This window comes from Microtus ochrogaster, unplaced genomic scaffold (genome assembly GCF_000317375.1).
Source record: "Microtus ochrogaster isolate Prairie Vole_2 unplaced genomic scaffold, MicOch1.0 UNK10, whole genome shotgun sequence".
In the NCBI taxonomy this organism is placed as follows: domain Eukaryota; kingdom Metazoa; phylum Chordata; class Mammalia; order Rodentia; family Cricetidae; genus Microtus; species Microtus ochrogaster.
In genome coordinates this window covers 3,893,671-3,904,857 of record NW_004949108.1, presented here as the reverse complement: position 1 = coordinate 3,904,857, position 11,187 = coordinate 3,893,671, and the positions used below count along the sequence as shown (strand labels likewise).

At 46.5% G+C, this 11,187-nt stretch overlaps 1 protein-coding gene across 1 annotated transcript in view; it reads left to right on the top strand.

Moving 5' to 3' along the window:
* The window catches only part of Nol10 (nucleolar protein 10), an 86,945-nt gene that overhangs the window by 24,142 nt on the left and 51,616 nt on the right, over nt 1–11,187 (top strand). Inside the window, exons 12-13 of the mRNA XM_005366514.3 lie at nt 2,654–2,720; nt 7,027–7,079. Of these exons, the coding sequence (XP_005366571.1) occupies nt 2,654–2,720; nt 7,027–7,079 (120 nt within the window). The remainder of the gene's footprint in view (nt 1–2,653; nt 2,721–7,026; nt 7,080–11,187) is intronic.

Below are 11,187 nucleotides of genomic sequence, written 5' to 3'. Positions count from 1 at the left end.
CCCCTCTGTTTTTTGAGACAGGGTTTCTCTGTAGCTTTGGAGCCTGTCTTAGAACTGACTCTGTAGACCAGACTGGCCTCAAATTCACAGCGATTCGCCTGTCTCTGCCTCCCAAGTGCTAGGATTAAATGCATGTGGCACCGCCGCCTGGCTCTTTCTAAAAATTAAAACAATATATTAAAGTTTTATACATGTGTCTGCATGTATATCTGTGTTTCTGTCATGTTCAGATGCCCCCTTGGAGCAAGAATTACAGGTGTTTGTGAGCTGCCTGACCAGGGTTGTGGACAGAACTCAGGGCTTTGGAAGAGCGGAAAGAACTCAACTGCTGAGCTCTCTCCAGCCCTTGGTTTGTTTTTGTTTTTGTTTTTGTTTTTTTAGTATATACACTAATTCTATAGGCTTAAAAGTGTTCATTTAAAAACACTCCTGAGATGGCACTGGGCAGGAGGCCCATGCCCTCCGCATTCACTGCTTAGAGTAGCTACTGGGTCCTACGGGCACCTGCTGTGCTTGGGCAGAGGGCTACAGGCAGCTCAGTCACAGTCCCGTCACCTGTCACTCTGGCTTTTGTAGCCATTACTTTACTTTTTTTGTTTGTTTGTTTTTTGTTTTTTAAATTTTCCATTTTGTAGCTAGAGAAATGGCTCAGCTGTTAAAAGCACCAGCTGCTGTTCCGGAGGACCCAAGTTCAGTTCCCAGCACCTACAAGTCAGCTCCCAGCTGTTTATGACTTGAGTCCCAGAGGCCAGTGGCCTCTTCTGGACTTCCCAGAAGTCCCACATTCAGGCCAACACACATAAAATGAAACTGAGTTCTCAAGATCTTATTTTAAGTTTTGCATTTTTGTCTCCAGAAATGTGGTGACCTTAATTTCTGTATTCTTCTGTCTCTGTCTTGGTATTCACAGCCATTCTTGAGATAATCCATTCCTGTGACTGTAACTTAAGAGAGGAGAACCAGCTTATGGCATTTCTGAATTGGAAATATTACCCTGATGCTTGCAGGGGCATTGACTATGTTTTCTGCTTTGTAGACTTTGAGTTTGGAGGGTTCGAGGACTCTTGGGGGACTTGATATATCTTAGACAAATAATTTTTCTGACAGTCCTAACTAATGAAAAACTTTAACTGGGTGGGGTGTGTTCGCATATAATCTCAATACTTAAGAGGCTGACTGAGTCCGGAGGACCTAGAGTTTGAGGCTGAGTTGGAGTATGCAGTGAGACCCTGGACCAAATAATAATAATAATAATAATAATAATAATAATAATAATAATAATAATAATAATAATAATAATATTTAAACTCTTTCTGGTTACATTTAATTGCATAAGTGCATATATTTTTATTTAGATATATTCCCACTATGTAGATAAGGCTTGCCTGGGACTCACTGTGTAGCTCCTGCCTCCACTTTCCTAATGCAGAGATTATAGTTGGGAGCCGCCACGACTGCCTCTTTTGTCTGAAAACTCCCAAGATACTGTAAAGAAGGCATTCCCTTGACCTGGCTCCCATCCCACCTAAGCTAGTGACCCATTCAGTTTGGATATGTCCTTCCAGACCCCTTACTGCTGCATTCCTGGGCCCCAGGGTCCTGTGACCCATGGATCCCTTTGTCTCTGGTTCTGTGCCCCCTGTGTCTGCTGCGCCACACCATCACGTTCTGTTCTCTTCCTCCTTTCCTTGCCCTCTCCTTCCCGCTTCAGTGCGAGATAGCTGGGCGAGCGCTTGGCTACTGTTTTTCATGAACCATGAAATCACCATCCTGCCTGGGCTTCAGCTCCACCTACTTCTGCCCTGGTAGTACCGCATCTTGCTGTCGGTCTTCTGGTTATGACTTATGGCTGCAAGAGCTGGCAGAACTTGTCAGCATCCCCACTTGAAGACATCACATCGTAATTATGGCAATAGATTTTTTTTTTTTTTGGCATTTTGTTTCTTAAGACTAAACACTTCCTCTTGACTAACAGATTACCCAGCTCTGCATGACCTGCTTTCCTTGTTTATCCTTCTCGTCTTTCTCCACGCCTACCTCTTTCTGGGCCTTTTTTCTTCTATCAGTTTTTAATAGTATAGCAGACTGCCCCCCACCTTTAAAGTAGGATGTGTCAGCCTTCACAGTGTAGAGACTGATACTTTGTTTTTCATTGCCTTTGGCCTTTGGTGATGCTGCTGCACAGTTCAGTTTCAACTCTGTCTTCTGCTGTGCACCCGCATCTCCAGTACTGGGATTCTTCTGTTCTGTTTGAACAGATCAACTTTCTGCCACAGCTTCATTTCTAAGATGAGAGTATTTGATATGTTGATAAGACAAGTAAGATTAGGGCGGGGGGGAGGGGGTTTGAGCAGGGTTTCTCTGTGTAACAGCCCAACAGCCCTAGCTGTCCTGGAACTAACTCTTGTGGACCAGGCTGACCTTGAATTCACAGAGATCCGCCTGCCTCTGCCTTCCAAGTGCTGGGATTAAAGGCGTGTACCACCAGTGCCTGGCTGACAAAAACGATTTTAAAGTATAAATTCTTTCAATTAGGTTATTTCTTTTATGTAGCACTACGAGGATTGTGGTCTCCATTTTATTTTCTTTATGTGCCATTGCTAAAAAGCTGTCTTTGATGATCTTAGTAATCCAGATTTGCTTACTGTTTTAGGGAAAAATATTTACTTCACTGGAGCCAGAACATGACCTTAATGACGTTTGCCTCTATCCCAACTCAGGTAGGCGCTCATGTTCCTGTGCTGGAGTTTCAAACTGCATTTACTTCATAAAATAACATTTGTCCTGGTCAGAACAGTGCCTGGGTTTTTCAGGCACTTGGAAGAAGGAAGAGCAGGAAGCGGTGTGGGTGACTCAGGAAAGGGCACTCTCATGACTCAGTGCTCAGCCCGCCCGGCTATTAGTAGAAACTAGCAACAGACTGCATGCAGGCGGCAGGTGAAGTGCTATTTTGGTGTATTCTTTATGGGATTAGTAATAGCATGTGGAAATTGAGGTTAGGGATATAGAGGAGGCTGCAGTTACCAGGTAGTACAGATGGTTATAGAGTTTTTGAACAGTACTGCATCATGTACTGTTCAGCAAATTATATGATAGGTTTCAAAATTCAGCAACATATTCAGGGCAGATCCTGATGGGGATCTGAGAGAATTAGAACCCTCCCCATCTCAAGCCGTGTCCCCTAAGGACAGGCACACACAATTCTGCTGACGAGACAGACAACAAAGCCTGAAGTGCCTCATCATGCACATGGAGATGGTCCCGTGTCAGTGTGTTAGAAGAGTCATGAGCCAGAGCTGCCGAAGGTGGGCAGAGGAGGCTTGCGGGGCATGTGTGGAGGGCAGTCATTGAGTGGGATTAAAGCGGCTCTGTTGTTGAGGTGATTGACTGAGAAGACAACGTCAGAAGAGTAACAGGGAGGGTTGTGGGAAGGCTGAAGTGAACGGACAGTGAGCTGCAGGTGGTGGCAGCACAGGAGTGTCCTGAGAACCTGGGCTCCGTCTGTCTCCAGATGGCCCACAGAGATGAAGGTGGGCTAGCTTGGAACTGCAGTACCTAGGAAAGTAGTGTTCTGCATTGAGGCAGTGAGCATATGTGTGCTTCTGACGTCTAAGTACTAAGCAGTGACATGAGAGGTATAGTGTCTGTTTGTACAGGCCAGCACCCTGAACCTCCTGTGCACCATAGCGTAACTAATGTAGCAGGCCCTGCACTGACCACAAGTAAGCACCCGAGCAGTCTGTGTATAATAGCCTGTGTGATCACCAGGTAGGCAGGTGTGCTGAGAGAATGTTCATAGGTAAATGCAGGTTGATGATTGAAGAAGTGGAAGTAAAGTTGGCCTCCAGACGTAGTTCTAGGATAGCATGGCTACAGAGAATCCTGTCTTCTGAAAAACCAAAGCAGATTCTGCGCATCAGCCCTCATTCCAGCAGGTCATCCATACGGGGTGATAGCGTTGGTTCGGTGTGTTCGGGAATCTCCTTTGCCATGTGTGGTTTGGATGAAGAACGGCTTTTTCTGTCAGATGACTTACAAGAGGCAGTTAGGTATACAACAGCCAGGCCAGTAATTGTTTCACAAGACCACGGTACAGTCGTGTGCTGGCCTCGGCCCACTGGCATGGGCTCCTCACTGTGCTCAGAGACTGTTCTGCACTGGCTTTACCATACTTGCTCTTCCCTTCCCCTCTGAGCTGTGGTCATCATCACTAGGTACTTACTCATAGTTTAGACAAGCTAAACCCCTTTTAGTATGTTCACATACTCACTTTTGGAGTGATTAGAGCCTAACCATGACACTTGTTTAGTAATGTTTTTCTATTTGCAAGGCAGCTTGGAATATTGAGAAATGACTTCGCCTCCCTGGCTCATTTTCTGGCCCGTATCTGGCTACTCAGGCAGCCCTTTGCACAGCTCCCATGCATTGACCAGCCCTTCTGCACAGGTCAGAGCACTGTCAGACAGCACAACTCTGGGACCCAGTGTGTATAGCTTGCTGACAAAGAAAGCATGTAAAGATGATGCATGTCTGAGACCCACCCCAGCCTGTAAATGCATGATTAGAGGTGCAGAACCATTGGTAGAAAGAGATAGTGGGCTTTGGACTTGAGAAAGACCTGCCTCAGGCTTTGCTATACCCATCACGCCCCTCAGCTTTCTTACCTGCCATACAAAGCTTCAGGAAACCTCCTGGACTGTGGAAAATGCCAGGTTGCTCTGCATCTCCCTCAGCATCCTCCAACAGAACATGACATGGCAAACAGCCATGGGGCATTTGCACATGCAATCTCACAGTGAACTTACTGCTCCCCGTGTCAGTGAGAAGCTGATGGGGCAGATGTGTTCCTGCTGCTCTTCCCAGATTGTCTGCCCTGAACCATTCAGAGTGGGACTAAAGCTGTGTTTCAGTGCAGAGCTTTTCAAATGTGGTTGACCAGCTGGCTAGTCAGGGCCTGCCCTTCCTTTTTTCTGTGCTTTTAACCTTCGGACCCCTTGCAGATTGGTACTTTTGTACAGTACAATACAAATAATTACTAGCAAAATGGTCACACACCGGGATAACACTGCCCCGCGGTTTTGTTTTGTCCTTTTTTCCACACTGCCGTGTTAGGCTGCCTCCAGGCTTTTAGGTTCCTTTCATTTTCTGTACTTTTATCTCCAGCCTGGTAGCAGTTTGCAGATGGCCCAGGGAACTTACCTTGAATAGCACTGCTGTAGAGCTCTGTCTCTAGATTTGTGTCTTGGACCTTGGTAAGCCTTTTCCCTGAACTATATCCAGATGATTTCTGACTTGTGCGTGTGCTCAGGGTGGGGGGTGGGGGTGTGCGCACGCACACTGTATCAGATCTCTGAGAGTGTCTTAGACTGCAGATGCTGTTGTCTTTTCTCCCTCTGAACAGTTTCATTTCTTTTTTTTTTTTTTTTAAATATAGATTTATTTATTTAGTTATTATGTATACAATATTCTGCCTTCATGTATGCCCGCGCACACCAGAAGAGGGCGCCAGATCTCATTACAGATGGTTCTGAACCACCATGTGGTTGCTGGGAATTGAACTCAGGACCTCTGGACAAGCAGCCAGTGCTCTTAACCACTGAGCCATCTCTCCAGCCCAGAACAGTTTCATTTCTTTTGTGAATGATAAACAGCAGCATTTTGAGAAACTAAGTGGAAACATTGTCCCTAATTCCAGTATCCTCAGAAGAACTGTTACTGCTCCTTAGCGAAAGTGGCTGCATTAGTCCTGTGTCCTGTTTGAAGAGGTCCTCCTTCTGCACTTGGAGTCACTGCTGCCGTCTAGTTTGTTGACATTGTGTTAGAAACAGAAAGTGGGCTGAGGAAGGCGAGTCGGTAGCCACATGTGTATGCCAGGATTTTCATTTTCTTGATGGTATTTAGACTATTTAATGGTTTATTTGATAATGTAAGAAGTCTTTTCATTTTGTCTGTTTTGAGTGGAGTTTTCATGTTCCACTTTACATGGGCTGGTGATGTTTATTTTAAAGAGTACCATGCTCTCTGAGATCATATGTGAGCTTATCCAGAAACATACATTATTATCTTGTAGAGGTTTGGGTAGATGCTGTCTGAATTCATGTGCAGACATGAGAGGTGTGGCTGTAGTACATCTTGTCACCTTGGAGGTGCTGCAGAAAACCTGAGGGTACTTGCTGGGATGAAACATTCCATACCTGACGTGAAGTAGCCAAATACCTACAAATGTTGGATCTCTGATTTCTTGGGGTTATAGGGAATAACAGGGCTGCCCTCCAGCCTGGTTTTGCTTTCTCACAATGGGGATGCCATGGAGACTAAATTAACTTCTCTAGTGGTTCATTTTTTAAAAAATTCCCTGAGATGATTATAACACTCAGACATATGGGTCTTAAGAAAATATTTTCTGTGTGTTTTGCCTGAATGTATGTATGTATACCACATGTGTGCTTGGAGCCTAGAGTGGTCAGAAGAGGGCATCAGATCCTCTGGAACTGCAGTTACAGATAGAACCATCGTGTGGGTGCTGGGAACTGAGCTGGCTCTCTGCAAGAGCAACAAGTGCTTTTAGCCACTGAGGCATCTCTCCCGTCTTGACACGTCTTTTGGGACGTGGGTCTTTTGCGGGTAGTTCTACACAATGCTCCCTTAGTCATTTTGATCTGTAGTTGGCTTTGAAATTTAATGCAGAAATTCTGATGCTGAGATCTTTTGCTTCCTTGAGTCCTGACTCCAGGAAGGGAGTCTTTTTCTCCATTATTATTCTCTGGGCATCTTATGCATGAAGCTGGAAATGCTGTGGATCTTGTGTAGAGCTGAGTGCCTCTCTGGAGCCTGCTCATGGCCTTTGCTCATGAAATTCACAGACAGGGAGTTCACAAATAGGAAGTCGGCTGTCCCACCACTGAGGTCCCTTGCCCTGAAAGGCAGCTTGCAAGTACTGGCAATACAAACCTTTCAAAATGTAAAACACGTAGAAAAGGGTACTTCCTGTCATGTGTTTAACTTTCTCATTGTGTTTATTTTTAGGAATGCTTCTTACTGCCAATGAGTCCCCCAAGATGGGCATCTACTACATTCCGGTAAGCGCCAGCAGGAGCGGGCACAGAGTGTGTGTGTGAACTGGTTGTGTTGACAGCCTTTGGGCTCTGTGTGGCTGTGCTGTACTGCGGACTCACTGTAGAAGAGTAAGTGTCTCAGCATGCTGCAGTGTGGATTGCTTTGTGCTGCCTTAGCGCAGGCTGGAAAAAACTAGTAATCTCAGCTTTGTTGTTTGTTTGGCTGTGAAGTGTTTCATAATCTAGAATATTGCTTCATCTGTTGACTAATTGGAGGTCTAAATCAAAACTAAGAGTCTAGTTCTCTTCTTGTTACCTTGCTTTTACAAATAAGTTGCCCATGAGAGAGGCCATCTTAGATGACCAGGATTATCAGTGATGACATATAAGTTTAAAATCTGTTATCATATTGTCATCCTGAAAGCATTCTTCTTCTGTACCAGGAGTTTCCATATTTTACCTTTTAGTCTATAGAAGGAGAGAACTGGAATATGTCTTTAGGAAGGCAGTCTTTGTGTAGAGCTGACATTAGCTAGTCTGGGATGTTGGGGAGCAGTGGGTGGGTCTTGCAGATGGGAGGACTTGAGAGCAGTGGGCCGCCAGTCATAGGAAGTCTCCCTTGGAGTAGCTCGGCTGTGTGTGGGTATGTTTTCCCAGTCCGCTTGCTGCTGAGCAGCTGTCTTGGGAAACTGATGCCGCAGCAGTCCGTAATGTTTGTTCTGAGTGATAGTAAAGTGAGGCTGTTCAAGCAGGAAGCTGCTGCTCTTCCTGCCTTGTCATCTGCTCCTCTCCCCCAGCCTCACAGCCTCCCATGTTTCCGTTGTCTAATGGGTAGTCATTGGCTGCATCAGCCGCGTGTCAGGCACCATGCTGGATGCTGGCAACATCACAGTACACAGTCTATCAGCATGGCTCCATCCTCAGAGTTAAAACAGGAAGAAAGGGGGTTTCAGGTCTGGCCATGAGCTATAGGAGCAAGACTCTGAGAGTGCTCGGGAAGAGAGACCTTTCCCCCAGTGTGGGCTAGGTGCCTGAGGGAAGCTCAGAGAACTACCCAGAGTGACTTCAGGGAGCCTGGAGGTTGATTCTGTGGACTGGATGGAGCTACTGCGTGGGAGTAGCGTTCAGCAGCAGACGTTACCTGTGGAGAGCTCAGGAGAGAGACTCATGGGGCAGAACAAGCCCCAGACTAGGAAGGGTCTGTAAGTGTGAGTGCGAGAGGCACAGGGAGCCTGGCACACCTCGAGCAGCAAAGTGGCAGAGCCAAGGCTGACCTTTGGAAAGGTTTTGGTTACAACAAAGAGTTTTAGCTGGAAGCAGCTAGAACAGACTGACAGTCCCCACAAGGAAAGGCAGGGCTGGGCTGTCATTTTCAGCATTGGGACTTTGATGGGTCCTGGGACAATTTGAGAAAGAAGTAACTCTGGCTTGGAATCCATGTCCACCTGTGGAGGTGTGGGTGGACCATAAGAAACTCTGCCCGTTGGTTCTACCTTCCCAGGCCTTTGGGTAACACTGCGTGGTGAGGAGAGTAACTCAGCTTGTTCCCACCTGCATGTTAGGGGCTTGTCTTCCTCCTCTAAGGAGTGCTTCCTGGTGTTGCAGTGAGTGGAACAGGACAAGAGCCTGAGTGCCGTGTGGTATAGAGAAGGCAGTTGTGAATTGGAAGACAGACTTGTATAAGTTTAGATGTGGGATGTGAGGGAGAAGAAAAAAATAAGTGTGGCCCAGGCTCTGCCAGGGCCAACGCACAACACTGCCGTCATTACCATCTCGGAAGAGGGGCGGGGCTGTTAAACACGTCCCCTTTGATGCTTATACATTGGGAAGTGGCCTTTTGCAGAAATGGCACAAATGTTTTAATTTCACAAATAATATTTCCATCTTCTTTGTTTGTTTGTTTGAGACAGGGTTTCTCTGTGTAGTCCTGACTGTCCTGGAACTTGCTTTGTAGACCAGGCTGGTCTTGAACTCACAGAGATCCGCTTGCCTCTGCGATTAAAGGTGTGCACCACCAGCACCGGCCCTTTATCCATGTTCTTATTCTCAGTGTTGTGCAAAGTATGAGGAAAGAAAAATGTATTCTGCCCCTGTAGAATCATAGTTGCCAAATCATATTTGGAAACATTGTCTTTTTTGTTATGTTGACAAATACTTTTTTTTTTCCTTTTTAGTTTTGCTTATTTTTCATGACTGGGTCTCGTAAAACCTGGGTTGACCAGGAATCTGCTATGTAGTCAAGGATAACCTACAGCTCTCCTAATCTTGGTTTTGCTGCCTTTGGATTATGAGATAACATGTGTGCTCTACCATGAGTGGTGATACGGCATTTTATAGGTAAATTATATCCGATTTTATAGCATTAATCCTATATCATCTAAAGCTAGCTTTCACAGGCAATGGGTTCAATACCTAACACTGGAAAAGAAAAAGAAATCCCCTAAAGCGGACAGGGACAGTGGGCACACCTGTGACTCTAGAGTTCAGGATCAGAGGCAGGAGGATAGCCTGGGCTACATAGCAGTCATTTCCACTGTATTTCTTCTCTTTTCCTTTTGAGATGGGATTTCACAGTGTTGTGCAGCCTGGCACAGAATTTGAGCTTTGTAGCCTAGGCAGCCTCAAGCTCTTGGTCCTCCTGCCTTCTTTGTATCTAGGATTACAATGTGTGCTGCTTGGTTTGGCCTCTGTGTCGTATTTTGTTGCCTGGTGTGGGGGGCTGTTTTAGAATTGAGGAGCCCCCTTCCCTACTCACATGCAGTTCTTTGGTTCTGTTTTGTGGTAGCTTGCTCCCTTCCTGTCCTTTCCTGCACTGGGCATCACACCAGGGCCTTGCACATCATGTTGCCCAAGCACCCCCCTCCCCAAAGCTTCACCCCAGCTGACAATGGGGATTGCTTTTTTGTTCCAAGTCATGGGGACTTTTGAGTGCAAGAGCAAGAGGGGCTGATGGTAACTGAACAATGAGAAGCTGCTGTCTTGACTCGCAGGCCTGTATCACAAGGCCCCATCTCAGCTTGGTAGCTGAGATTTGACAGGCAGCTGTGAACTGGGTCCAAAGCTCAGGTGCCTGTACATGTGAGACCAGTGTGCACAGAGGTCTTGCTAGGCCGAGCACTGAGCTGCAGCTTGTCCTCCGCTCTCCTTCCTGAACCCCTGTCTGCCCTGCCACTCTTGTACCAAGTCGTATTCCTCAGCACCATTTGTTTTTGCTTGGCACAAGCTTTTTTCCTGCTCCTTCAAAGCAAAGAGTGAGCCCCAGGGCTGAAAGCTTGCCATTTACCGGAAGATTAATATCAAACTTAAGAGTTGCATTTGGCTTAAAGGCTCATTTGAAGCCTATAGAACCAGAGAAGTGTATGTTCAGCCCGCAGCTGGGTGCCAAGTGTAGGAGGTCTGACCTGTGATTTGTAGGAACATCCTATAAATCACTACAGCCGTCCCCACATCCCTGCAGGCTGCTGCAGAGGAGGAGCCTGGTGTCCTCTCTGCATGTTTGCTTCTGCCCTTCTAGCTGATACCATCTTTCCTGAATTCTTGGACTCTCTGGAGATTAACACAGTTCCTGACTTTAACTCCCCGCACCCTGACCTGTGCTGATCCTTGAAGACCAAATGGGTTTCCCGTCATCTTCTCCCTTTCCCAGTCCTTTCCGTTGTTCTTCCTCAGGAGTTCTGCTGTGCTTGTTTCCTCTTCAGCAGTGCGGCTCAGGCTCAGGTTAGTTTCGCATAGTGAACGCCTTTGGCCAGCTCCTAAGTGTTCTGTGACGCACACCTCAGCTCAGCCCTGAGGTTAGCACTGCAGTGGGATGTTCCTGACTTCCAAGGCTCTGTGTGCAGCAGATCCAGTTGCTGACTTGGCAGTCTCTGGGCAACCAGAAGTCCCTGGGTCCTGGGTTGCCTGCATGTTCCATACTGTATGTGCATGCATAGCAGAGGAAAATGTATTACTTGTTTTGAAAGCTATTTGATTTAGGAAAAAAAATATAGCCGGGCGGTGGTTATGCACACATTTAATCCCAGCACTCTGTGAGTGCCAGGCCAGCCTGGTCCACAGAGTGAGTTTGAGGACAGGCTCCAAAGCTACAGAGAAATCCTGTCAACAAAAGAAAGAAAGGAAGGAAGGAAGGAAG